The 26,525-nt window shown below is 53.1% G+C and overlaps 3 protein-coding genes and 1 long non-coding RNA gene across 6 annotated transcripts; 1 reads left to right on the top strand and 3 right to left on the bottom strand.

The window, feature by feature from the left end:
• Window positions 1-749: 749 nt before the first annotated feature.
• C4H6orf15 (chromosome 4 C6orf15 homolog) lies at window positions 750-2,064 on the bottom strand. Its single transcript, NM_001114961.1, is given in 2 exon segments — window positions 750-1,782; window positions 1,978-2,064. Coding segments are annotated over 2 exon segments (945 nt in total). The 5' UTR covers window positions 2,045-2,064; the 3' UTR covers window positions 750-904.
• Window positions 2,065-4,237: 2,173 nt separating this feature from the next.
• On the top strand, window positions 4,238-15,368 carry LOC144340502 (uncharacterized). The gene is made up of 4 exons (XR_013416685.1): window positions 4,238-4,360; window positions 8,868-8,919; window positions 13,211-13,442; window positions 15,128-15,368. It is a non-coding gene; the product is annotated as an uncharacterized LOC144340502 (long non-coding RNA).
• Window positions 4,554-15,223, bottom strand: CDSN (corneodesmosin). Of its 3 annotated transcripts, none has more exons than XM_077998845.1 (3): window positions 14,795-15,223; window positions 11,581-11,631; window positions 4,554-7,014 (listed from the first exon to the last, which is right to left on the bottom strand). In XM_077998845.1, exons 2-3 carry the CDS (start codon window positions 11,621-11,623, stop codon window positions 5,474-5,476), a joined length of 1,584 nt encoding a protein of 527 aa, XP_077854971.1. In that variant the 5' UTR covers window positions 11,624-11,631; window positions 14,795-15,223; the 3' UTR covers window positions 4,554-5,473.
• A 9,217-nt stretch (window positions 15,369-24,585) lies between the features above and the next one.
• PSORS1C2 (psoriasis susceptibility 1 candidate 2) lies at window positions 24,586-25,648 on the bottom strand. Its single transcript, NM_001114954.1, is given in 2 exon segments — window positions 24,586-24,941; window positions 25,594-25,648. Coding segments are annotated over 2 exon segments (411 nt in total).
• Between the last annotated feature and the right edge of the window lie 877 nt (window positions 25,649-26,525).

Genomic DNA, 26,525 nt, shown 5'->3' with positions numbered 1-26,525 from the left:
GCACCTGCTAATTCTTCTGTGCTTTTGTAGACTGACCCTTGGCTGCCCTCACTCCAACTCCTGTGTGAGGATGCTGAGCTCCTGGGAAAACCAAAGGGAGGGCAGGAGAGACAATACAGTGACCAAAGGCTGAGAGCGTGTCATAGCTTGGGCATGAAAGCATCAAATGCCACCCCAGGTGGAACTGTTGGCTCCAAGGTTTTTTCTCCCTTTTCTTTCTCCCTTTTCTCTTTTCCTTTATCAAGGTCTGCTATTTACTCAGCAAATGTTCAAAGTCTGTGGTTCTCTGGGACACAATGTGCCAAGTGATGCATGTAAGGGAGGAGATCAATGTATCCTCCACTTCTAAGAAGCTTGACTTTCCGGGGAAGAAAAGACAAGTGAAGCATAGACTTTGTGACGTTTGGCTTCCTGTGTCTGTGAATTGTGAGGAATCCTGTCCACCTGGCCCTGGAGCCGCCATCCCCCTGCTGCAGGTGCCGTCTTAATTAGTCCTGCTGTCCCTCCTCCCCCTTTCAGATTCCAACACAATTCTGGAACAGCTCTCCCACCTGGCTGAGACTCTCCCACCTGGCCAGGGTGAGGCTCCACCCTCAAGCACTTGGGCGTTGATCCTTTGCAAAGGATGGGTATAGCAAAAGAGCGTCTGCAGGGGCCCCTAGAGGGCCGTGGAGATGGCTAGAAAACAGGAGTGAACAGACTCACTTCAGCTTATGCCCAGAAACAAAGACACCAAGAAGAAGCAAATTCCATAAGTGCTTTTATTTTATTGGAGATGAGCAAGGGAGGCATTGAAAAGTGGGGATAGGGCTGGAAACATGCTGACAGGGCCTGGATTGAGCCCACACAGCAAGGGGCGGGAGCAGGACTCTAACTCCCAATGTTGGGTTTCCCTCTATGTGCTCTAGCCCCACTGCAACCCAGGGCTTGGAGGATTAGGGAAGCCAGCTGGGATGTTCCAAGAAGAGCCAGGAGGGCGGAGAACTCCGGGAGGAAATGGGTTATTGATACCTGGGTATAGATGAATATTCCCCCAGCTGCCTCCTGGATACCGATTAATATTCCCCCAGCTGCCTCCTGGATACCGATTAATATTTCCCCAGCTGGTACCTGGGGGTTGATTATTGATACCCCAGATTCCCCCAGGGTGTGACATGGGCCTCGTTCCCCAACCAGTCCCAGGGCCTCCACCTCCCCAGGACACACTGGGATTCAGGGTCCCCCAGGGGTGATCAGGCAGAACCCTGTGGATGAGAGACCAGGGAGGGCGTTGGGAAAGGATTTTTCCCCCGGGTCCCAGTGGATTAGAACGGGGCAGTCGTCTGGACTCCGAGTCCTGGTGGAGGTGTGAAGCCTCGGGTGAGAGGTCTGTGGCGTCAGGAGAAGACTCTCCAGGCAAAGGGCCACTGCCTGGAGCGAGGGCCGCAGCACTGGAGAGGTAAGAGAGTTCTTCAGGCAGCGCTTCCCCCAGGCGGTCCGCAGCCGCAGCAGCCATCATCAGCCAAGGATCCTCAGGGGGCCAGGAGTACACGGCAGGCAGCCTCCCAGACAGAGGCCACCTCTGCACTGCAGAGCCTCCTGTGGGTGGGAAGCCGTCTGATGGGGGCATGCTGAGCTTCAGAGGAGCCCTTGCCAAATCGTTAGACCTCGGGTCCAGAGCAGGCTGAGGATGTTCAGAGTTAGGGGGGCCAGTCAGGGAAGGTTGTCCAAGCTGAGGCAAGTTGGTCCCCAGGTTTTGGGAAACTTTCTCCTCCACAGCACCAATGCTCCGGGCAAAGAGGCCTGAGGGAAAGGGAAGATAAAGCAGCCAATGGTTTCCCTTCCCCGATTCCGGTTCCCTTTGCTTCCCCTGTGCCTATTCTTCCTTTTCCCTCAGGGACCTAAATGTGTACCCTCCTGCCTTTACCCCTTTCCTTAATTCCTGTTTCCTGGGGGACCTCCAGTCTCTCCTGCCCAAGGGCATCACGGCCTCCGTACCTGGGAGACGAAGACAGACCAGAAGCAGGCCCAGGGGAGCGCAGCTCCCTGCCACGCGGCCCCGCATCCTGCTCAGCACCCGAATCTCCCTCAGCCCCAAGACAGCCAGCCCTTTATCCTGGTAGTGGGGTGGGGGACGGCAGAAACAGGCTGGGCTAGTGGTTGTGGAGACAATAAACCTCCACATTCCACCCTCATTTCTAATGCGGTCTGTGGCAACAGGTGCCACTTGAATGAGTGTCCCAGAGGAAGCTGGGTGTCCCCCGCCCTGGCTCCTTTCCTTGACCTCCCTGCCCCTTCTTGGCCCAGGTGTCCTGGCTCACAGCTCATCCCTGGTTGCCAACCTCCCCAGCCCTGCTTCCCTACACACAAGGACCTCCACCCTGGGGTCCCACTCTGTTAATTGCCTCTCTCAGCAACAGAAACACTGGTTTCTCTTTGGGATCTGGATTGTTCCCTCCCAGCACCCCTTTCTCATGCATCCTCATATCTCCTTCACCTTGGCCCCAACCTGCAGGAGGTTCTGGGGTGCGGAAGTGGCCCCATCTGAGGAGCTGCTCCTAGATGGGACTCTGGATCTAGCTAGGGAAATGGGCCTGGATGCCATCCTTATGAGAAGCTGGCTAATTCCTGCTGCTGCAGCGACAAATTACCATGAACCGAATGGCTTACAACAACATGGATTTATGACTTTACAGTTTTGGAGACCAGAGGTCCAAAACAGGTCTCAGTGGATTAAAATAAAGGTGTCAGCAGGGCTGTGATTCTTTCTGGGGGCTTTAGGGGAGAATCCCTTTCCCCCCCTTTTCACCTTCTAGAGGTTACTTGTGTTCTTTGGCTCATGGTCCCCTTCCTCCATCTCTAAAGCCAAAATCAGCCAGTTCTTACACTGTGTCACTCAGACCTCCTCTTCTGCCTCCCATGTCCACACTAAGGGACCTGGTGACTACACTGGACCCACCTGGATAATCCATGGTAATGTCTTTAAGGTCAGCTGACTAGCAACCTTAATCCCATCTGGAATCTTAATTTCCCTTTGCCATGTAACCTAATTCCCACATTCCAGGTATTAGGATGTGGACATCTTTGATGGTGTTGGGGTTGGAGACATCATTCTGCCTGCCACAGGTGGTCAGATGTGCCACATAGTGTAAGAAACACTGGGAGAAAGTGGCTATTTCCCAGTAACAGTAGAGCAGGCCTTTAAATGCTGCTGTCAAATGGCCAGGACTTGATCCTTGTTGAAGCTGGGTGGGGAATGTAGAGACTCATTGACTGTTTGTTGACTTTTAAATACGTTTTATTTTTATTATAAAAATACAATGCCTTTGTTCTCTCTATGGCTTCCCGGAGGCCCCAGGAGTAGGCTTCCCCGGCTGCCCAAGGTCTAAACATGAGCTGTTGGCTGATTCTACTGCTGTGTCCTCCTCCCCAGCCCCTGCTGGCTTAACCACTGGAGGAGCAAAGAGCTTCTCTCCAGAACTGGCAGTGGGAGGAGCCCAGAGGCCTTTTTGGATGACATGCATGAGTTTTACACAAGCTTTTAATTTGGAGCACAGCAGAAGACTCGAGGAATCACCGCATCCGAGGGCTTCCCTCCCTGCAATTCCCATCCATGAAGCATCTGAGGACCTCAATTCCTGCCATTGGCTGCAGATCAGGGGCCAGATGCTGGACCAAGGGTGATTCAGCCCCTTTCTGGTCAATGTAATACATTTCTGCTGATTCCAGACTTGGACTTTCAACAGTTCTAAATTCAGGACCAGACAGCACCATCCTGATAGGAAGGAATGGGTTAAGTGCTAGGGTAGGGGTGAATTCCTTTGCAGCCAGCAGAGGCTCCGAGAGGTGGCCTGGGGTGGGGGTGGGGCTCCTACAGGGACAAGCACGATCCCCTCTGCCCTCCTTGGGATGCGGGAACTCCGTCTGCCTCAGCCGCTCCCTGCCTGTCTCAGGACTTAAGTCACATGGACCCCACCGCCACTCCACTTTCTCTCTCTTCTCCAGTGGAGGTGACTCCTCTTCCCCACTGGGGCACGCTGCCCTCTCAGCCCTCAACTGAGATCCATGTCGCTCACACTGTCACTCTGGACCCCAGCAGAGCAGCGAGTGTGAAGACGGAGAGACCACTGGCAGCTCTGTTCTGCCTCTTGATCTAGGCCAGTGAGTCACCCTGCTTGGCTGCACTCCCTGCCCCACTCCCATCCTCTCAGTCCTTTACTCTCTCCACCCCCAGCTCCAGGAACAACGCCCACCTGGGCTCCTACTCAGCTGACAGGAATCTGGTTGGAGTTGTTGTGTCCCAGCCTTCCCAAGCTTCCAGGTGTCCCAGAAACCCAGGAAATCGAGACTCATGACTCCCAGAGAGGATGGCGTCTAGAAGGTGAGGCATGCTAATGGTGGAAGAAAAGGAGTTTGGGTGGGGAGGGGAGGGAGAGGAAACACTGAGAGCCCTAAATAAGGAGAAGGAGGACCCCATGGTGAATGAGGAATGGGAAGAGAATGGATTTCCTGGAGCAATGAGAGAGGACGGAAATGGTGGAAGGATCTGGGAGGCCAGGCAATCTCTGCTTTCAGTTCAACAAATATTTATTGTCTTCCTCCTCTGTGGGAGGAGCTGGAAGGTAGAAGAGAAATACAGGCCAGCTTTTGAAGGAAAATGAGAGAGACAGAGACCTATAGAGGCGTAGGAAGAGCACCAGCCAGGCTCTCAGAGGAGACCCAGGACTCCAAGAAGGCAAAAAGTCTGCACCTAGTCCCCACAGTTTACTGAGCATCTGTCCAGGATCCAGAGACAACAGGGAGCCTGCTCCAACCTCTGAGGGTGCCCCAGTGTCTCCCTCACCCAGGGAAGCATCTGAGCACTGAGGGAAGTGGCCGCAGGAAGGAGCTGAGATAAGGGCCTCGAGAGGCAATGGGTGTGTTGGGGAGGGTGATCTAGGAGGGCGTGGTGAGCTCTGTAATGGAGGGTGGGCTGGAATTGGGAGCCAGAGCCCAGTGGCATATTGGGTGGGTTGACCAGAGGTCACTGAAAAGTGGCCACTGTTTCCAGATGATGGTTTGACTTTGCTTTATTTGGTAAAGGGGAAGAGGAAGGTATAACTTTTCCAGGCGTCAGAGGTGCTCTGGGAGCATTTCAGGGGTTTCCCAGTTGAGAGGCTGATGGGGGTGTTACTCAATGGACCATTTCAAAGACACAGCAGAGGGAATTGTAAGGGGTGGTGATCTGGCTGAGGGACACTGCGGTGGAATGGGAATTTAAACAGTAGGAGAGAATCAAGAGGAGCTTTGAATCTACCATTTTGGGAAGAGGAAGGAGGAAGGGGTGATAAGAGAGAGTCTGCAACCTTGGGGTAGTGGAGAAAGCAGAGCCACTCTTTTGGGAAGGAGGAGGGAAACTGAGCTGACCCTGTGCCTGGGCACTGGACTTCTCCCATATGGGATATAGTGTATGTGCTTGTTTGTGCCCAAGGCATGCACACACACAAAAGTAGACTTATGGACTGTCCAGTAACTCTCCCTGGGGTAGGAAAACCTCAGGGTCAGCTAGCTGGGGCCCCAGAGGCTTCACTTGCGCTAGGATATCCCGGATGGAGCGGCAGGGGATCTTTCCAGCACTGCCGGAGCCACAGGGCTTGGCACCAGCGGAGGGATCGGGATGGGGAGAGCCATCGGGGTCCCCAGTCAGTGTCAAGGAGGAGACAGACATGCAAGGGTGACCAGAAGAGCTGGACTTGCTGCCACAAGGCTGAAGGATGATTTTGCCACTGGATTGGGAACTGGAGCTGCTGCTGAAGGAGCCGGTGCCTGGCGGGGAGCAGGGGCTCTGGGAAGTGCTGCCGCAGGGATGGTAGGGTGAACCGGAGCTGCTGGAAATGCTAGAACTGCTGTGGACTCGAGAACTGAAGGGAGAGCAGGGTCCCTTGGAGCCTGTGGAGCCGCCTCCACAGAGCTGGACCCCACCAGTCCCCACTGGCTGGAACGCAATGACTGAGGAAGCTCCCGACTGGCTGGGGATGATGGGGTTGCTGGAGAAGTATTTGCCCTCAGAGATGGGGGGCCCAGCTGCAAAGGAAGGGACCCCTGGAGAGCCTTTCACAGGGTTATCTTTGGTGAAGTAGCCCACAGGGTAGATTTTCCCTTTACTGTAGGTCATGCCTGGAACCAGATAACTGTCAGAGGAGCCACCCACCACCTCGTAGCCACCATAGGATTTGTCTACAGAGGTGATTGGGGGACAGGGCTTGCCTGGAAGGCCACCGTTGCTACAGGGGAGACCTTGAACCACTCCAGGGCCACCAGAACCGTGCTGCTCCACCACCACCACCACAGGCCTCTGACCCCCTGACACAGAGTGGGAGCTGGGGATGTAGGGGCCCGAGTGAGAGATGATGGGCCCTCCACTGCAGGGAGAGTCGGGGATGTCTGAACTACAGGGACGCTGGTTGGAGCTGACCCTTTGGCCACTGGTCTGGGAAAAGGAAGAGCTTTGTCCAAGCTGGGAAGGGTTTAGTATTCCGCGGTAAGCGTTGTCACTGGTTGGCAGAGCAGAGCCACTCCCTACTTGGGAGCTGCTGCTGCTGAACTGAAAGGTGCTGCTGCTGCTGGAATGAGAGCTGCTGCTTCCCAAGTGAGAGCTACTGCTTCCTGTATTAGAGCCGCTGCTTCCTGAGTGAGAGCCGCTGCTGCCGGGCTGGGAGCCGCTGCTGCCGGGCTGGGAGCCGCTGCCGCCCAGCTGGGAGGAACTGGATGCACCTTGTAGACTAGAGCCAGATCCGGAGGAGTAGCTGACCTGGGAATACCCTGTTCCTGGCTTAAAAGATCCTGCAGAACCACCCTGGGCAACGCTGGATCCACTGGAGCCACCGCCAGAGCCACTGGCACTGGAAATGGAGCTGCCAGAACCGCTGGAGCCACTGTAGCTACTGAAGCCACTGGAGCCACCCTTCCCAGTGAGGCAGGGGTCATTAGGAGAGGTGATACGCGTGGGGTCCTTACAGGGGTCTGAGAAGGTGCCAATGCTCTTAGCCAAGGTCCCTGTGGAGGAAAGCAGTGGTTAGTAAGGGCCAGGGAGGCTTGGCTTCCTCCCTCACCTTTCAGCCCTATCTCAGTCATCGGCCTCTATCTCAGTCATCGGCCTCTCAGGTTTCTCCCAAGCGGAGCCCAGGGAGAGTTTAGGGATGGAGAAAGGAGGAAGAACTGGCTGTTGTCTCTAAAGGATATCGAGGTGGCAGAATAAAAGCAGTTTCGTTGTTTGGGAAGGGTGGGCAAACACCAACCAGAAAAATAGAAAATTAGGTGCCAAAGTGAGGGGCCTCAAAGGAATACATTGAAGATAAGGGGGGGCTGGGCACAGTGGCTCACGCTGGTAATCCCAGCACTTTGGGAGGCCGAGGTGGGAGGATTGCATGAGGCCCAGAGTTTAAGAGCAGCCTGGACAACATAGTGAGACCCCATCTGTATTTTGTTTTTTAATTTAAAAAATTTTTTAAAGGAAAAGGGAATGGAAAAATGGCAGGAACAAGTAGGTCTAAAAGAAAGGACCCTAAAGAGACAGAGAACTGGGGAAACTGTGGCTCTGAGAAGTCCAGGCATAAATTCTTAAGGAGAAAAATCCTGGGCCAGACAGTGGGACCAAAGGGAAGGAGAAGACAAAAGGCAAAACAATGGAGGGCTGAGAAGCGGAGAAAAACATAGAAGGAGACACCGGAAAAAGACAAAGCCGGGGGCAGAGGGGCTGAAATAAAGGAAGGGGCACTCGAGGACTAAGATTTGGTCACCAGCTTCTTCGTGAGAGCCCAGGCTGTGGTCAGGAATGGAAACCCTATTTCCCATCCCAGCACTGGCCATGCCAGTAAGGCTGGGTGGGGGCCAGGATGTGGGGTCACTATCTGTTGCTTCAGAACCTGCTGGTACCAGTGTGGCAGGACACCGCACCCTGAGCCAGCCCTGCTCTCGCCGGCCCAGCCCAGGACGAAACCCTGAGAGCCTCAAAGACTCCTGGCCATGATTAGCTTCCCTCTGTGAGCACACCTGCCTCCATCCAGCCCTTCATCTGACTTCTGCTGCCTTGACTTCCCTTTGGGATGTGGGAACACATCTTTCCTTATCTTTCCTTTCCTTTGCTCAAAACCCCAGGCCCAACTTACCCCGTGGTTCCTCCATGACTCTTTTACCTGCATTTCTTCTGCATTCCCTGGTCCCTCCAGGTCCCACGTGACACAAACAGAGCCACATAGCAAGTTACTGAACCTCTCTGAGCTTTAGTTTATACATTCAGAGGGGCCAAATTTGTCTTGCCTTCTCACAGCATAACTATGAAGAAGACTAAATGAGAGCATCCATCTGGAAGATTTTTTTTCTTTTTTTTTTTTTTTTTAGATGGAGTTTGGCTCTTGTTGCCTGGGCTGGAGTGCAATAACATGGTCTCAGCTCACTGTAACCTCTGCCTCCTGGGTGCAAGCAATTCTCCTGCCTCAGCCTCCCAAGTAGCTGGGACCACAGGCACCCGCCACCACACCCAGCTAATTTTTTGTATTTTTTGTAGAGATGGAGTTTCACCATATAGGCCAGGCTGGTCTCGAACTCCTGACCTCAGGTGATTCACCTGCCTTGGCCTCCTGAAGTGTTGGGATTACAGGCGCAAGCCATCGTGCCCGGCCAGAAGATGTTTTAGAAAGTGTAAAGCATTATATATTATGATTTATTGCTGCCACTCATCCTGACCCCTCCACTAACAACCAGACTTCCATCCTCTGTGATGTCCCTGTTCTCTCCTCAGAAAGAAATTCTCTGCATGCACCTCCACACCAAACCCCTTCTGTGCCAATTCCCTTCAGTACTCTGCAAAATTCACCAAGCATTGCCTTTCTCTTTCTCTATTCCCTCAGACACCAACCACCTACCAGACCATGGGAAGGTCGCAGAAATTCCTTAAGTGCTGTAAGTACCCGGTGGTCAACAACACAGGTCCAGGGGTCACCTGGCCTGGGGTTGAAATCTTGGCTTTGCTGCTTTCTAATGCATGATCCTGAGCTAGTTTCCTAACCTCTTCATGCCTCAGTGTCCTCATCTGTAGAGTGGAAATAGCAAATCTCCTTTCATACCATCCTTGTAATGATCAAAAGTGCTAATGTAGGCCGGGTATGGTGGTTCATGCACCTCGGGAGACCGAGGCGAGTGGATCACTTGAGTCAGGAGTTCTAGACCAGCTTGACCAACATGGTGAAACCCTGTTTCTACTAAAAATACAAAAAAAATTATCCAGATGTGGTGATGGGCGCCTGTAGTCCCAGCTACTCGGGAGGCTGAGGCATGAGAGTTGCTTGAACGTGGGAGGTGGAAGTTGCAGTGAGCCGAGATTACGCTACTGCACTCCAGCCTGGGAGACACAGTGGGACTCCATCTCACAAAAAAAAAAAAAAAGGTTCTAATATATAATCCAAATGTGCTTAAAACAGAGTCTAGCATATTAAAAGCTCTAAAAATGATATCACTATTAAATGTCCAATCATTATCGTGTAGTTCTCCCATAATAAAAATTACCACCACCACCATTTATATAAACCTCTAGAATTTCCAAAGCATGTGTCACATACATTATTTAATTTGAGACACACAGACTAGAGATAGGTGTCATTAACCCCACTTCAGAATTTCAGAAACTGAGGCTCAGGAAGTTTAAGAAACTTACCTGAGGTGACAAGGCAGTGAGGAGCAACCCCCAGACTCAAAAGGCAGATTCCAGAGCCCCTGCCCGTCCCCTTCACTGGGTCCTCTCCTCGACTCTCCCTCCCACCTTCCTGCTGTTCCCAGGGCCCCCAGCCTCCTACCTGGCAGAAGCAGACCAGCCAGCAGCAGTGCCATCATCCCGTGCCCGCCCACACGCCCCATCCAGGGTGCCCGAGACAAGCCCATCTCGGACTGCACAGCCTCCTGACTGACGGCAGCTCGAGGACACCCGGGTCCTTTATGCCAGAGCTGGACATTCCCTGGGCAGGAGTCACTGTGGGGAGGGGAGGAGAGGTGGAGGGGGTGGGTGCCCTGGGGGAAGTTGGTGTGGCCGGGAGGAGCGTGGTAATCAGCCCGGTGCATCTGCCTACTCAGCAGCAGCAGTGGCTGCAGTGTGGGGTACCCATGGCCACGGGGCCCTAACGATCCTGCCACCTGACAGGCCTGGCCCCGGCTCCTCATTGCCTAACCCGGAACCAGGCGCTCTGCCCTACGGCCACCCACTCTGGGGCGGCCACTCTTGCCACGGGACCCAGCTGCCTGGCTCCTTAACTCTCCTGCCTACCCTGGCTTGGCCTGTCTCCCCATCTGCCCTCCACTCACAGACATGGGCGTTTCAGCTTTTTTTTCCACACTTGGGTGCCTGTTCCAGCCCCACCTGCCCAACCCCAGTGAGGTCCCATTCACAGCCCCCAATCTGCTCCTTCCTTGGGACCCCATCACTCCACCTCCACTTTCCTCCTTCAAATATGAGTTCTGCCCCCATCCCCCAGGCTCTCCCTCCCACCACTCCCCAAGTACTAGGCCAGCCATACACCTATTACATGTTCCATCACCTGGGGAACCTTCTCCTTCCCAGAAATGGGGCACCACATTCCCAAAACCAATCCCTGACCTGTTCCTTCTGGGGGCCTCTGGGGACGGCATGGTGATGGGGGTAGGGGGGGTGCTGGGAGCCAGGGCTCAGCCAGGGGAGGGACCTGGGCTGATGACCTCTGTCATAGCTGGGCCTTGGTTACTCACAGGCCACTCACAGCCCCTCCCCATGGCTGGAAACTCAGACCTCAAGGGTGAGCAAGAAGCTAAGAAGGCTAATTGGGAAGGTGGTGGCCCCATAGCCCATCTGCTGGCCCTGGGCTGGATGAGCGAGTAGGAAGCAGCAGCCAACTCTGGGCAGGTCAAGGAGGGTCAGGCAGGCTCCCGGGTCCTCAAAGGATGAAAGGAGGCCAGGAGAACCAGAGCCCTGCCGTCTGCTGAGAGGGTGGTGGCTTCTCCTCCATTGCACTGGCCTCCCTCCTGCTCTGGCCCCGGCCCTGCCCCAGCCAATTAATTGCTCCCTAGTATTGCCGGAGTATCAGTATCGGAGGGAGGTGCCTAGGAGTTCAGCAAGCTGCCCTCTCCCCCGCCAGGCCTCGGACACCCCTGCTCCCCTCACCCAAACTCACTTCCAAAACCTCATCTCCTCACAACGGCAGGTCCATCCCTGGAGCCCTTGGGCTGGTCTCTCCCATTCCCTCTACCTCCTGACCGGCCTTTAAGTCCAGACCGGCAGGATGGAAATGTTCCTGTCTGTGCTGTCTGACACAGTAGCCACTAGCCACATGGGGCTAGTCTAACCACCAAAGATTTGGAGCTTTAATTTTAATTAATTGTAATGATGTGGTTGGCCACGTGCAGCTAGTGGCTACCATCTAGTCTTGCTCTTGACTTGCTGGTGACACTCAGAATGGGAGTGGGAGGAAAGAGGGGCTGAGGGAGCCGAGGAGAGAGGAAGGGATAGGACAGGGTCCCCTGAAGGGGGTTAATGCCTTGGGAAAAACAAAAAACACTGGCTTCAGAATGAAGATGATGTGGGTTCAGGTCCCAGCTAACCTCTTGGCTTTGGGCGACTCTTCAAACCTTTCTGAACTTCCATTTCCTCATCTGTAAAATGGGGATATTTTAAACAACACTTAGCTTGCAAGGTTTTTGTGAACGGCAAATGGGAAATTATCAGAAAGGTTAAATGGGACAAGGGGTGCAGTCCCCCTGTAGGAAGCCCAGCAAATGGAGCCCTGCAGGTGCTCCTGTCTTCATCCTTCCACTGGGGGAAACAAATAGGCCAGGTTCACCCCCACGGCCCCAGGCTCCCTTTCCTGAGTCTCCAGCCCAGCCAATGCTAGCAGAGTCTCTTCTGCTCCCTTCCTGCCTTGTGTAGAGCTGCAGGCACAAATGTGAGACACAGATACCATTTAAAGTGATGCTGCTCGGCGGGCGCGGTGGCGCTTGTAATCCCAGCACTATGGGAGGCCGAGGCGGGCGGATCACTTGAGGCCAGGAGTTGGAGATCAGCCTGGCCAACATGACGAAACCCTGTCTCTACCAAAAATACAAAAAAAAAATTAGCCAGGCTTGGTGGTAGGCACCTGTAATCCCGGCTACTCAGGAGGCTGAGGCAGGAAAATCACTTGAACCCAGGAGGCGGAGGTTGCAGTGAGCCAAGATCGCACCATTGCACTCCAGCCTGGGTGACAAAAGGGAAACTCCGTCTCAAAAAATAAAAAATAAATTAGGTGATGCTGCTCTTTCCAAACATCATTTCCTCCTGTGGGCCTCCCCAGACTCTCAGGCTTGGCTCCCTGGAGGACCTGGGCAAGCAGGCAGGGGGCTCTGGGGCAGCAAGGGGAGTGACAGAGGTCAGGGAGGAATGGACTAGAAGGTGCTGGGCCATTCCCCAGGTTGGGAGGGGAGAAGGCAGCGGAACAGCGGAACAGCAGAACCTGTGGCTTCTTTTCCAACACAAACTTCCCCTGACCAGCCAGAGGTAGCAAAGTTTTTCTTGTTTTCGTTCTCACATTCCTCCCAGCTGCCGTCAGAACTTGGCCAAGACAGCCAGGCTGGAGGAGGCACAGTCTCTCCCGGCCTCCTGCCAGGTTCCAGCCGCCCACGTGGGTTGGTGGTGCAGCCACATCCCTCCTCCTAGCTACTGTCTCCTGTCCACTCCTGTCTACTCCATCCTGCCACCCTGGGCTGCCCAGTTCCTCTACTGTCCTGCCCACCTCTGGGCCCTCAAACTCCAATCTGCTGCGCTTTTTATTTTTTACTGAAACCCTGTCTTCAGTGCTGGATTTTACTCTGCTGCTCACCATTAATCTTCCTCTCAGCGCAGGCGGTGAAGACCTAAAGCTAAGGGGGCTTAGGAGGGTAGAGAAGGGCATCAGCTGAGTGCCCGCACAGGCCAGGGTCACCTTCAGTGAAGCTGCCAGTTTGGTGATGTCCACAGTAGTGCAGGCAGTTCTGCTGTGTTCTACAGCGACAGAGTCTGCCCCTGCCCCTGCCCGTGCGTTGGACCAGGTGAGAAAGTGTGGGTGGCGTAGACACCCCGCACCTGAGAAAATCAAACTCAAAGCACGTGCCTTCCATAGGCAAAAGGTGGGGCTCCCAGTCATGTATTGTGAAGCAGGCAGGTCACTCTCCCCTCCATCCCTCCAGCAGCCCTGTGCTACTGTGTTTTCTGTGCCAGGCTTGGCCCCCAGTGCACGCTCCTCTGCTGTGCTTTGGAAGTTGCACTGAGAAGGAAGAGGAATTGTTCCTTGCCCTGAGGAGCTGCCATCCAACTGGGGACACACAGCCTAGAGTGGAGAAGCGGAGAGGCACTTGGCTTCAGGGAGGTGGCAGGACTTTCCCTAGGCCTTGAGGAATGATGAGAGAAGCACAGAGCAGGCAGCCAGACACAGGGCCTTGCGGTGCTTCAGGTGTGTTTAGAACCAGCGGATGGCGTGGGTTGGTGTGGGACATGCATGTGGAGGAACAGTGGTGTGGGAGAAGGGACAGGCTGCTTGGATCGGGATTGTAGATGACCTACAACACCGGGTTAAAAGGATTTGGATTCTACAGGAATTGCAGTAAATGTGAGAGGGTGCAGGGAACCAAAGGGCTTTGAATGATCACAAAGCGGGCTGAAGCATGGCGTGGTGTAGTCCCAGCTACCCAGGAGGTGGAGGTGGGAGGAATCCGAGGCCAGCTGGGGCAACATGAGGGACTCCATAAAGAGGAGGCTTGGGGCACGAGCTCCACCGTGTACTGACTGCCTGCTGCAGGCGGACACGGTGCCTGGGGATTTAACATGTGTTGTCTTGTTCAATCTTCACAACAGCCCTACAGGGTAAGTGCTTTTTCCCCCTGTTTCACAGATGAGAAAACTAAGTTCAAATTATTTGTCCAAACCAGCTGCTAACAAGCAAAAATGTTCGAAAAAGATTCAAACCCAGGCCTGTTGGACTTCCAGGCCACATAGATCCTGTTACTCTGCAGCTGACACCGCGCTATAAACGGGTGGCGGAGGTTCCCGGACAGGCTTCAGAGGTTCCCTAAGCCCTGTAAGGATGTGTGCAAAATTCCTTATGTATATGAATCTTTCTAGAGAGATTTCCACTCTCAAAGCTGGCCAGCTATGGTGACTCACGCCTGTAATCCCAGTGCTCTGGGAGGCCGAGGCAGGTGGATCACTTGAGCTCAGGAGTTTGAGACCAGCCTGGCCAACATGGCAAAACCATCTCTACTAAAAATACAAGAATTAGTCAGGTGTGGTGGCGAGCACCTGTAATCCCAGCTACTCGGGAGGCTGAGGCACGAGAATCGCTTGAACCGGGGAGGCAGAGGCTGCAGTGAGCTGATTTCATGCCACCGCGCTCCAGCCTGGGTGACAGAGCGAGACTCTGTCTCAAAAAAAAAAAAAAAAAAAAAAGAATTCCTAAGTAAGGGTTACTGGATCAAGAGGTCCCTCCTTCACAGCTTTCCTCCTCTGGGGGCCTGAGAGTCAGGACAGAAGTTCTAGAACAAGTGTTTCCCATAGGGGTCCTTGGTAGACCAGGGCTTAGGCTTGGAAGAAGGAAAACGGAGTGAGAACAAGGAAGAGAAAAAGCCCTGAAGAGCAGCTTATTTTGTGCTGGGGAGACAAGGAAGGGGACCACCCGGAGCTGCTCTGGGGCTCCAGGGCCTGTGGGCTCCTCCCCTCCTTTGTTCTCTCTGCTTAGCTCCAGCGAGAGGCCATTTCCTCTCCTCCTCTCTCTTTCTCCATGACACCCACGCTTCCCTGTGGACTCACCTCTGCAGCCACAACACCACCCTCCTCTCCCTGGGCGGAAGCCGACGCTCCTGGCCCACTCCCAGTAGGGGATGTCCTCTGAGTTGTTTTTCCTGTGCGGGGAGGGGTGGACTGAGTCATCCACACTCTTCACCTGGATCCTCTGGTGACCGAGAACATGGAAGGAGAGGGCACATCCTCAACTGGGCGTTCCGAACATCTCTGTGGGGACAGACCCTCCTTAGCCCAGGTGCTCCCATGGGACTGGCTACACTTCTTGACTCAGTTTTAGTCTCTACTTTTTTGCCTTCCTCTTGGGAATGCCCCCTCACTTCTGTGGCTTCTTTCCTGTAGTAGACGATCAAGGGTGGAATCCACGGTCCATGGCCCTGACTTCTTGCCTTCCTCTCAAATAGACTCTGCAGCCAGCCATCTATGCAGCGCCCCAATGGCTTTGAAATGCAACAGAAACCATCACCCCTGGACCGTGGGCTCCATGCCAGTGGGCAAAGCACAGGTGTGTTCACTGAGTTCCCAGCACATAGCTGTGGCAGGCACTTGGTGATATTTAGAAATAAAGGAATAGATGAATGTGTCCAGGCTGTGATTCCCCTTTCTACCTTACTCAGGGACATGGTGCCCCCCTGTCTGGCTTCCTGCCCTGTGCCCCCGACTCCAGCACAGCTCCTGTGTACAAAGCCCCGGTAGGTGCTGGAGGGATTCACTGATGGCCTTGGCGGAGGTGGCAGTGGGCACGTGCACTTGGCTCTGACACAGCCACTCATGCGACACCCTGTGCAATCTCGGCCTGGGCCCGTGTGTCCTGCCCTCATTCCTCACAGGTGACTGTCTCCCCTGAGCCACTCTTCTCTCTATTGGGTTAGCTCCTTTTTTTCCCCCAGGGATGTAACACATTTTTATGAACAAACAGCAGAGTTCACATGGCTGTGATGAGGACACACTGGGGTTTCCCCTGGACAGGACTGTGCTGTATACTTTTAAAAAATCCCTAGGGGGTTCTGTTCGGTGCCCCCACTGCAGCATAACGAGTTGCCCCTAGCTGAGAAGCCCTTTCCTGGGGTCTGTCCACACCATCCTCTCCCTGAGATTATTCCAGGTATGGGCGGTGCTCGGCTCTACCCTTCCTTCCTTCTTCCCTGCGTGGCTCCTGGTCCATGGCTCTCTCCTCTATGGAATGGCCTCCTGGAGCTTGGCTGGGTCAGGCCCCACTTTCCACTCTTCCCATGCCTGTCCTCACCCTCCCAGCAGCCCTGCCAGCCTCCGAGGGGCCCAGGGCACTGCAGCCGGCACATGGGAGTAAGGACTGGGGCCAGAGCCAGGTGCACCTTCGGGCAATGAATCCTGAAAAAGGAAGAATTCGGCAAGTGGAGTTCTGCCCACCAAGCTATCTTCCCCCGAGTCTTTTCCCCTCACCCCCACTTCCCAAAAGCAGCAGGGAGTCAGCTGCAGGGCAGTCGGTCCCTGGGCCGAAGCCTTCATGGCTGTTTCAGTCACAGCCTGAGGCCACCCCTCTTGTCTTGCGAGGAGGGAGACCACAGAGGCTGTGTCTAGCTCTCACAGTAACAAGACTGTTCCCCTCCCTGTTCTACGGAGTGAGTGCGAGGGAAGAGAGCGCTCCTTGTCTGCTCATCATGTGCACCTATTAAATAGTCATTCTTTCCACTAGGGCTATTAGTGGTTTTTATTGTTACTGGTCACCCAGAATTAGAGTCCCACCTCCCTCAGGAGGGTGAAAGAGAGGGCCGAGGTGCAGTCTGAACGTGCTCTCAGGAGAGGAGGGGCCGGAAAGACTTGTACCAGCAGCGACTTCTAGGGTGAGCTGGCCCTTGGAGCGCCTGGGAATGGGACTGTGGCGGCCCATCTTCCCTCCTGTGTTCTGGGCTGTCTGAGTGCCTCTGGGTGAGAGTTCCTCACAGGAGGGAGCTTCTCCTACTGCCCAGTGTCTCCCTGGCACCTGGGCATCACCCAGCACACAGAGGTGACCAGCAAACACAGACTCCTGTTGGAGAGGCATCTCGTGTCCCACTCTGTTCTCTTGGGCCCTGAGACTAGAACATCTTCACCAGAGACCAGCACCGACTCCTTGGCAGTCTGTAACATTCAGCTCGGTGCCGACGTCTGCCCGTGCAGGACTGAGCTCCATTCTCTCAATGACCTTAGGAGACAGGAATTATTAGTAGTAGCAGTATTAGTATTTTGAGATGGAGTTTCGCTCGTAGCCCAGCCTGACCAACATGACGAAACCCCATCTATGCTAAAAATATAAAAATTAGCCGGGCGTGGTGGTGAACACCTGTAATTCCAGCTACCTGGGAGGCTGAGGCAGGAGAATCACTTGAACCTGGGAGGTGAAGGTTGCAGTGAGCCGAGATCACACCACTGCACTCTAGCCTGGGCAACAAGAGTGAAACTCCATTTCAAAAAAAAAAAAAAACAAAAAACGTATACACATGTTTGGACCATCCCTATTTCCTTGCTATGCCTAAGCTGCATCACACCATTCATCACTAGGTGACATCCTACTACAGATACCTTGTAAGCATCTGTGTATCTCTCTCCTTCCCCGCTGGAAAGCAGCTCCCTGAGGGCATGGCCCTGATCCTTTGACTGGCTGTGGTATCCTCTCCTGTAGACCACCGGCTCATGAAATAATCACGGAGAGAATGTGTAAATGATGATCATGAGGTCCACTTGGACAAGCAGCCTGTGCCTGAATTTTCCTGAGGGCTCCAGACCCTGTCTAGCCTCATCTCACATGCCTGGCTCACTTTAGAATGGTTGCCTTGGCAGCTAAGGGGACACCTGTGTGCCTTGATGATGGCCCCAGGGAGTGGATGACATTACTGAGGGAAAGAGCTCTGGAGGAAAACACCTGAGAGGAGTCTCTAGGCTGCCCTCTGGTGGCAGTTCTTGGAACAAGACCTGAGAGCCGCTACCTTGGCATGCGAGTTTAGAGGTTATTAAAGAAATCCCCCTAAAGTCCCATCCCAAGGTCACACAGAGAACGAACGGCAAAGTAGGGACAAGAACCCAAGTCACAGTCTGTTGATCTCACTACCATGCTATCCTGCCTGCCCCCATCGCACGAGTTGAATTACGCTGCAAAAGGAAAGGTGGGGACGGGGTGGGGACTGGGGATTTCCCGGAGGGAGTTGGTTAATGCCTCTGAGGATATTAGGGGGGAAAACCCACAGGAGGTGCATTTGGTTTAATTCAGCAAGTTTTTCTGAGTCAGTGCCAGGCACCTGCTGGGCACTTAATTAAAGATTAGCAGGAGAAAAAAAATGTACAGTAAGAAAGCTTAAGTTTATACCAAAGCGAGTCTCAGGTCAAACGATTTTGAAACATGAAATTGGCAGAGAAGTTAGGAGTCCCTCCTGGGCTCCTACGTCAGGGTGTGCCCCTCTCTAATTTAACTTTTCATCAAATTTTATTGCCATAATGTATATGTTTGTCCTTCCTAAACACAGAGCCCCTTGAGGGCAGGGAGGACTGAAACTGCTTCCTGGGACTGTCACCATCACCTAGCACCCCACACAGCAGATGCTCAATAAATGTTGATTGTGTGGGCAAATGGATGAACAAATGAATGGTTTGGAGTTTCCCTGGCCAGAGAGCTTCAAAGCAGAGCAGACAACCATCTCTTCTGTCTAGTCCAAAGACATCATTCGCTGCCCAAAGGCTGAGGGCTGTGCCTGGTGCTTTCTCAATGTAACTCAGATTGTATAATTAGATTTTACTATGATACTAGTTCTAGGTTCTTTCTTTTTCTCTTGGCCAAGCATTTAATAACTATCTGTCATGTCCAAGGTTCTGGGCTATTGTTCTGTAAATCTGTGATCCTATTCTGTTATTTAATTCCATGACTGTGTTGACATAGATGTGACGGTGTCCCTGCTGCATTTACTCCTAGGTGAGCTTAGCCAAGGCAGGTAGAGAGGAACCAGCATTGTCTAATCTGAATGGAGAAGCCAGCACAATGGGTTTCCCTGTGCAAATACCTCCATACCATCCAGGCCCACTCAGTCTCCTCCCCAGCTAAAGAAGACAACCTGTCTGAGTGCCAAGATCCACTGCCTATTAATAGGTACTAAAATCTCCAGTTGCCTCATGCCTCCCCCTTCTCTTTCCCACTCACCTACCTGCCACGTCAGCCTGGGAAGAATTGGTTTGCAGCCAGGCAGTCCTGCATCCAGTCTTGACTTTGGCACTTGTGATATGACTTGCATAGCTGAGTTACCTCTCTCAGTGTTGGTTCCTCATCTGTGAAATGGGGCTAATCATTTGTTTTATTGAGTGCCTTCTAGGCCAGGTGCTAGGAGAGAAGTAAGGGATACAAAGAAAGGCAAGGCACCATTGCTGTCTTCAAGAAGCTCATAGTTTCCAAGGAAATAAAGGCATGGAAACCCACACAGTGCTGTGGAATTAAAGAAGGCAGCATGCTGTAAAGAGCCCCAGCTTTTCCCCTAGGCAACATCAGGGGCTCAGTTCCTTTCCCTCACTTTCTCTCTTCTTTAAGAATTTCTCTTAAATGGATGTGGTGGCACATGCCTGTGGTCCCAGCTACTCAGAATGCTGAGGCGGGAGGATCCCTTGAGTCCAGGAGGTCAAGGTTGCAGTGAGCCGTAATTGCACCACTGCACTCCAGCCTGGGCAACAGAGCAAGACCCTGTCTCAAAAAATTTAAAAATTAATTAATTAATTTTTTCCTCCTAACTAACTCCACCTTATTGGCTTGAGGGTCAGTTTGAGGGGTCCAGACTTCCTTCTTCCTTTCTAGCCATAGCTCCCTGACACAGTATACCCAGAGATATATGTGTTTCTCCCCACCCTGGGCACAATTTTTTTTTTCCTGAGACAGGGTCTCGCTCTGTCATCCCAGCTGGAGTGCAGTGGTACAATCATGGCTTACTCTAGCTTTGACCTCTCATGGCCAGGTGATCTTCCTGGCCAACATGGCGAAACCCTGTCTCTACTAAAAAAACTACAAAAATTAGCTGGGACTCCATGCATGCACTACCATGACCTGGCTAATTGTTAAACATTTCTTTTTGTAGAGGTGAAGTCACACTATGTTGCCCACACTGGTATCAAACTCCTGAGCTCAAGTGATCCTCCTGCCTTGGCCTCCCAAAATGCTAGGATTACAGGTGTGAGCCACTGTGCCTGGCCCTTTTTTAATTTTTATTTTTTTTTTAGAGATGGGGTCTTGCTGTGTTTCCCAGGCTGGTTTTGACCTCCTGAGCTCAAGCAATCTTCCACCTCAGCCTCTGGAATAGCTGGGATTACAGGTGCACCCTACCATGTTCAGCTAACTAATTTTGTTTGTTCAGAGACAGGATCTCACTATGTTGTCCGGGCCCAGGCACAGTTCTAATAGAGGAGAGAGACTTTCAGATATGAGCTCCCACACCTAGCACCGAGATCTTCCCTAATTTTCCCCCGACTTTTCTCTCCAACATGTCTCTCTCTTCTCCGGGTTACTTTACTCCAATCATTCTGATCTACTCTTTGTTAACTGGGCCCTTCATTAAATAATTCAGCCTTTCACAAAACACACATTAAGTGTGCATGACGGCCCAGGCACTGTATTCTGTGTCAGGGTTACACAGATTAATAAAGAGCTGGGATGGGCCGGGCGTGGTGGCTCACACCTGTAATCCCAGCACTTTGAGAGGCCAAAGCTGGTGGATCATGAGGTCAGGAGCTCAAGACCAGTCTGGCCAACATGGCGAAACCCTGTCTCTACTAAAAAACTACAAAAATTAGCCGGGCATCGTGGCGGGCACCTGTAATCCCAGCCACTTGGGAGACTGAGGCAGGAGAATTGCTTGAACCCAGGAGATGGAGGTTGCAGTGAGCCAAGATGGTGCCATTACACTCCAGCCTGGGTGACAAGAGCAAGACTCCGTCTCAAAAAAAAAAAAAAAAAGAGCTGGGATGATGTAGTGGTTAATATCAGTGTTGTTAGCATAGCACAGACCTGAATTCAAATCCTGATTCTGCCATTTGTCCCCTGTGTGACCTTGCATGGGTCACTGTACCTCTCTAGGCCTGTTTCTGTCTTCTGTGAAGTGACCAGCCTGGCCAACATGATGAAACCCTGTCTCTACTGAAAATACAAAAATTAGCCAAGTGTAGTGGTACATGCTTATAATCCCAGCTACTCAGAAGGCTGAGGCAGGAGAATCGCTTGAACCCAGGAGGTGGAGATCGCAGTGAGCTGAGATCACACCACTGCATTCCAGTCTGGGCAACGAGAAGGAGACTCTGTCTCAAAAATTGAATAAATAAATAAATACATAAATAGAAGTAATGAGGGGACCGGGCATGATGGCTCACACCTGTAATCCCAGCGCTTTGGGAGGCCAAGGCAGGAGGATTGCTTGAGTGCAGGAGTTCCAGACCAGTCTGGGCAACATAGCAAGACATCATTTCTTTTTTTTTTTTTTTTTTTTGAGACGGAGTCTCGCTCTGTGGCCCAGGCTGGAGTGCAGTGGCCCAATCTCAGCTCACTGCAAGCTCCGCCTCCCGGGTTTACGCCATTCACCTGCCTCAGTCTCCCGAGTAGCTGGGACTACAGGCACCCGCCACCTCGTCCGGCTAATTTTTTTTTGTATTTTTTGGTAGAGACGGGGTTTCACTGTGTTAGCCAGGATGGTCTCGATCTCCTGACCTCATGATCCGCCCGTCTCGGCCTCCCAAAGTGCTGGGATTACAGGCTTGAGCCACCGCGCCTGGCCGCAAGACATCATTTCTACAAGAAACTAAACAATTAGCCCAGTGAGTGGAGTGCCTCTGGAGTACCAGCTACTCAGAAGACTGAGAAGGCTGAGAAGGCTGAGGCAGGAGGACCACTTGAGCCCAGGAGGTCGACACTGCAATGTATTATGATCGTGCCACTGCACTTTAGCCTGCGTGACAGAGTGAGACCCTGTCCTAAAAAAAAAGTAATGAGGGTGGGGAGGAGTGGAAAGGGAGTGGGAAAGTGGACCCAAGCACATGAGTGGAACCAAGCTAAGACACATGGAGGGCTGGGGTATTGACACCTTCGTATTTGTGCACCATTGGTTAAGGCCTGGGAGTGGCCTGGGGGAGTGGGAGGGTGGTGGCATGTGAGGATGTGGGAGAGAAAAATTTCCAAGTGCTTCCAGCTCTCTGTCCCTGGAAAAGGTCCCAGCGGAGGCATAGGCCGGGCTGTTGTGGGTAATTTGGCTGTCGGGGGTGATTTAGCACTCTGGGAGTCCATAGGCACAAAAATGGTAAAGGGGTTCAAGAAGAAATGCATAGAACACAGTCCCTGCTCCACAAAGTTCATGACCTGGGAAGGGAAGACAGACATGAATAAATCATTGCCATAGTGTGACTGGGGTGAAGGGTGTCGGGGGTCGGGCGGGGTGCCGGAGGGAGTGGTGTAGGCAGAGGCGTTCCCGAGGAGAAATACAGCTGGTTTGGGAGAGGAAGGACCTTCCAGACATAGGGAACAGCACACAAGAAGGCTGATGCATATAGGCGCAAGGGCTGGTCCCCACAGCTGGTGGGTCTGGCCATGAGAGCACATCATCCAGGGGCATCTTCTGCACCTGCACCCTGTATGAGGTTCCAGGTCCACCCTTCCTGGACCATCCTCCAGACACACCGCCTGCTCTTCTCTCAGGTCCAGCTCCGGGTCCTCCTCCCGGAAGCCTCCCTGACTAATCCAGCTCACTGTAACTCTTCTGAACTCACAGCGTTTACTGCCAAGGCTATTACATTGGCACTTACTCGTGTCATTATTAGGACATATGCATTTTTACTGTCTTTGATGTTATTTAAACTTAACTGTAAATCCTGCCTCTCTCAATTTTAAGTTTCCAAGTAGAAACTACATATTTTTACTCTTTATGTTCTTATATTCTCCCATGGCACCTGGCATTCGTGGACACACTAAGGAAGTAAGAGAATGAATGAATGAGGCAGGGCGCAGTGGTTCACGCCTGTAATCCCAGCACTTTGGGAGGCCAAGGCGGGTGGAATCTGAGGTCAGGAGTTCAAGACCAGCCTGACCAACATGGTGAAACCCTGTCTCTACTAAAAATAAAAAATAAAAAAATTAGCTGGACGTGGTGGCAGGCACCTGTAGTCCCAGCTACTCGGGAGGCTGAGACAGGAGAATTGCTTGAACCTAGGAGCCGGAGGTTGCAGTGAGTCAAGATCGGGCCACTGCACTCAAACCTGGGTGACAGTGAGAATATGTCTCAAAAAAAAAAAAAAAAAGAAAGAAAGAAAGAAAGAAAATGCATCCCTTAATGAGATGGGAAAGGGGGAAGGGTTGATTTGTTTCCCACTGACTTTTGGCAGCTCTGGGAAGGGCACTCTGGTCAGGCCCGGGACAGGCAGGAGATTCTTTCTAGGGAGGGGCACATATTCATCTGGAAAATGATTCCCTTAAAGCTGGTCCTGCCGACACACCCCTGGGAAGGTTTGCATATGCCACGAGGGGTATCCAAGCCACAGGCCATTAAACAGAGATGAAACTTGCCTTCCCATTCTTCAATATAGTGTTCCCAGAAAGGGAGAAATGTGGGCCTGAATGTGACTGTGACTTGCATAGTGATATTTCCAACCCTCCTCCTGCTGAGCCCCATAGCCTTAGGTACTGGATATGGGCAGGATAGGAACTCAGATTAGTTCCAGGTCTCTGTAAATTTAGGACTGTGAAGAGGGCATCCAAATAGTCAAAAACGTAAGTGTTGGCCGGGTGCGGTGGCTCATGCCTGCAATCCCAGCACTTTGGGAGGCCGAGGCCGGTAGATCATGATGTCAGGAGTTCGAGACCAGCCTGGCCAACATGGTGAAACCCCGTCTCTACTAAAATACAAAAATTAGCCAGGCATGGTGGTGCATACCTGTAATCCCAGCTACTCAGAAGGCTGAGGCAGGAGAATGGCTTGAACCTGGGAGGCGGAGGTTGCAGTGAGCCAAGATCGCGCCATTGCACTCCAACCTGGGCAATAGAGTGAGACTCTGTCTTAAAAAAAAAAAAAAGGCCAGGCACTGTGGCTCATGCCTGTAATCCCAGCACTTTGGAAGGCCGAGGCGGGCGGATCACAAGCTCAGGAGATCGAGATCATCCTGGCTAACACAGTGAAACCCTGCCTCTACTAAAAACACAAAAAATTAGCCGGGCTTGGTGGCGGGCGCCTGTAGTCCCAGCTACTCGGGAGGCTGAGGCAGGAGAATGGCGTGAACACGGGAGGCGGAGCTTGCAACCGAAATCGCGCCACTGTACTCCAGCCTGGGCGACAGATAGAGACTCCATCTCAAAAAACAAACAAACAAACAAACAAACAAACAAACACTAAATGTTAGTTAAAGCAGCAGCCTAGATTCAGAATTAAGAAAACGTGATTTTTATTTTTCCGTTTCATGGAAGCAACAGCTGTCTACTGATAATTCCTGCCGCCGGCCACCAGGTGGCAGAAGGGAACACAGTACCGCAGCCCTGCCCCAGCGATCGCGCGGGCAGGAAGACGGGGAGGGAGGTAGGGGGGGCCGAGGCCCGGAGGTGAGGTAGAAGAGTAGGCTTAGGCTGTCAGAGGAAAAAACGGGCAATGTGAGGGCTAAGTACGGATCTCAGGAGGGGACAGGAAATATTGAGAACACCACCTTCTGGGTTCAGAATAAAACCGAGGGAATGAGGAAGAGGTTTAAGGAGACGGGCTAAATTGGGAAGAGTTCACGGGGAATCAGAGTGGAGAGGGCGTGGGTGTCTGGAGATGCCTGGGAGCAGAACGGCTGGGGGAAGCCCATTATCTGTACTCTTCCCGGGGTGGGTCCAGGTCTGGCTCCTCCTGAGGTCGGTGGTCCACCTCAGGGGCAGGAGGCCAGGGGTATTCTGGGGGCTGGGGTCCTGCTGGCCAAGGGTCATCAGGCCGGGGAGGTTGAGGAGGATCCGTTCTAGGCGGTTCAGGGGGCCAGACTCCAGTTTCAGGCAGGTCTCTCCAGGGACGACTGGGGCGGGGAGGCGGAGGGTCTTCAAAGAGAGGGGGTGCCCCTGGCCAAGGGTCACCGGGGACTGGGGGGCCCTGAGGCAATGTTGGGGAGCTTGCCTCCTCTCGGTCCTCTGCGGGTGGGTGAGAAGGGTGGTCCTCGCTGCCTGAGATGCCTGTAAAGGAGGAAGGAGAAAGGTAAGAGGAGGTGAGGGCTTCTCTCTGCCACCCCAGCCCCAGCCCCAGAAGGAGGAGCCTCTCTAGTTGGACACAGCCTGAACCGACCCACAAACAGACCAAAAAAGTCCCTCTCAAAGAGCTGTCTGTACGTTTGTAAATACTTAACTGATGATGAAATGTCATGAACCCACCCCCGATGGATCTGAACCATTCACTTGTCCCACTTTAAACTGACCAGACTTCTCCAAATAAGCTCCATCCACCCTGGTTGGGGTACCCCACGGGCTTTGTCCTCAGGCTAATCTACAACCCAAAGTGGGCTACACCTTGGCCCCCGGACACACAGACCCCAGCTCCTTAACACAAATCACAGCTCCGAGGAAACTCGTCCCGCACGCATTAATCCTGACCGACTTTGCCACATGGAGCCAGCAAACCATTTCTGGTGAGAGCCAAACGCACCTTCTGCACCCCTGAACTCCTGTCCCCCACCCGCTGTGTACAGAAAGCCGTTTCTGGTGAGCCAGACGCATCTTCTGCATCCCCTGAATTCCTGTCTGCAACCCCATGCGTCCAGTTCACCTCCCCCATCCTGACCATCCCTCATCTGTCCCCAAACTGCACTCGCTGCCTCTGTTCCCACCTCACCTCTGGCGTGCAGGCAAAGGACCAGGATCCCAAGGAGCTTCCAGTTGAGCATCATGGCTGTGTACTGGCCCCCAAAGCTGGGGTGGGCTGAGTCTGGGTGCCTGGGAACCCCAAGAGGCTTTATAGGGGATGAGGGGAGGAGGGGCCAGCCCAGTGGCACAGGAATACCATCAGAACAGAACTGGTCAAACCCGTTGGGAAGGCCTGGGCTAATGTGTCACCTCTGAAGGTGGCGTCCCTTATTTTAGTCCCCCTGTCCAGGACCCAGCTGCCCCTCTCCCTATCATGACCCTGACCCTGCGTCACCCCACCCTGGTTTTCACAACCCTCCATCCACACCCTGGAGCAGTCAATACTCACTTGGCATCTCCGTAATCACAGAGATGTCCACCTTCATCCCTTGCAACTATTGGAAGCCAAAGAATGGGAGCAAACCACGCGTTGGGAAGCGCCGTAATTACAGGGTTGGGAGGCAGGATGCCTGCGCTGGGGGAGGAGGTGCCTTTCAAACTTGGGATGCAGCTGGGACAGTGTCAGCTACTACCCCAGCCTCCCCACTCACCCACACACTAAAAGCTCCCCCTGGGACTTCGTTCTTTCCTGGGCACTTCCCTTCCCCCATGGGATCCAGGCATCCTGCTCTCCAGCATGTCCTTCTTCAGGCATGCAGGGGACCTCCAAGCAATGACATCCAAGAAATTCCATCTGGGAGTCATCCAGGATGACTGCAGAAGAGGAAAGACACAGGAGGATATCCTGGTTCCCTCTTCCCACCCAGAGCTGTTTGCATAAGTCCTGCCAATGGCTCCGGAAGAAGCTTCCAGGCTCTAGCAACCTCAGCCCCTTCCTCCTCCCTCAGGAATCCACCTATCCGCCTCTAAGGGCCTCGGCTCCACCTCTATTGTATCATCTCGTCCCTCCCATTCTCCTTT

The sequence above is a fragment of the Macaca mulatta genome, chromosome 4 (assembly GCF_049350105.2).
Source record: "Macaca mulatta isolate MMU2019108-1 chromosome 4, T2T-MMU8v2.0, whole genome shotgun sequence".
NCBI lineage: Eukaryota > Metazoa > Chordata > Mammalia > Primates > Cercopithecidae > Macaca > Macaca mulatta.
The sequence above is the reverse complement of the archived record's forward strand: the minus strand, read 5'-3'. Positions and strand labels throughout refer to the sequence as shown.

Excerpts from the sequence above, each read along its gene's own strand:
- CDSN (XM_077998844.1), bottom strand. The coding sequence starts at position 10,170 with ATGAGGAGCCGGGGCCAGGCCTGTCAGGTGGCAGGATCGTTAGGGCCC. Across the intron at positions 7,015-9,809 it reads GGCTGGTCTGCTTCTGCCAG|GGACCTTGGCTAAGAGCATT; the intron begins GTAGGAGGCTGG and ends TTTCCTCCACAG. Across the intron at positions 6,646-6,708 it reads ATCCAGTTCCTCCCAGCTGG|GAAGCAGCGGCTCTAATACA; the intron begins GCGGCAGCGGCT and ends GCTCTCACTCAG.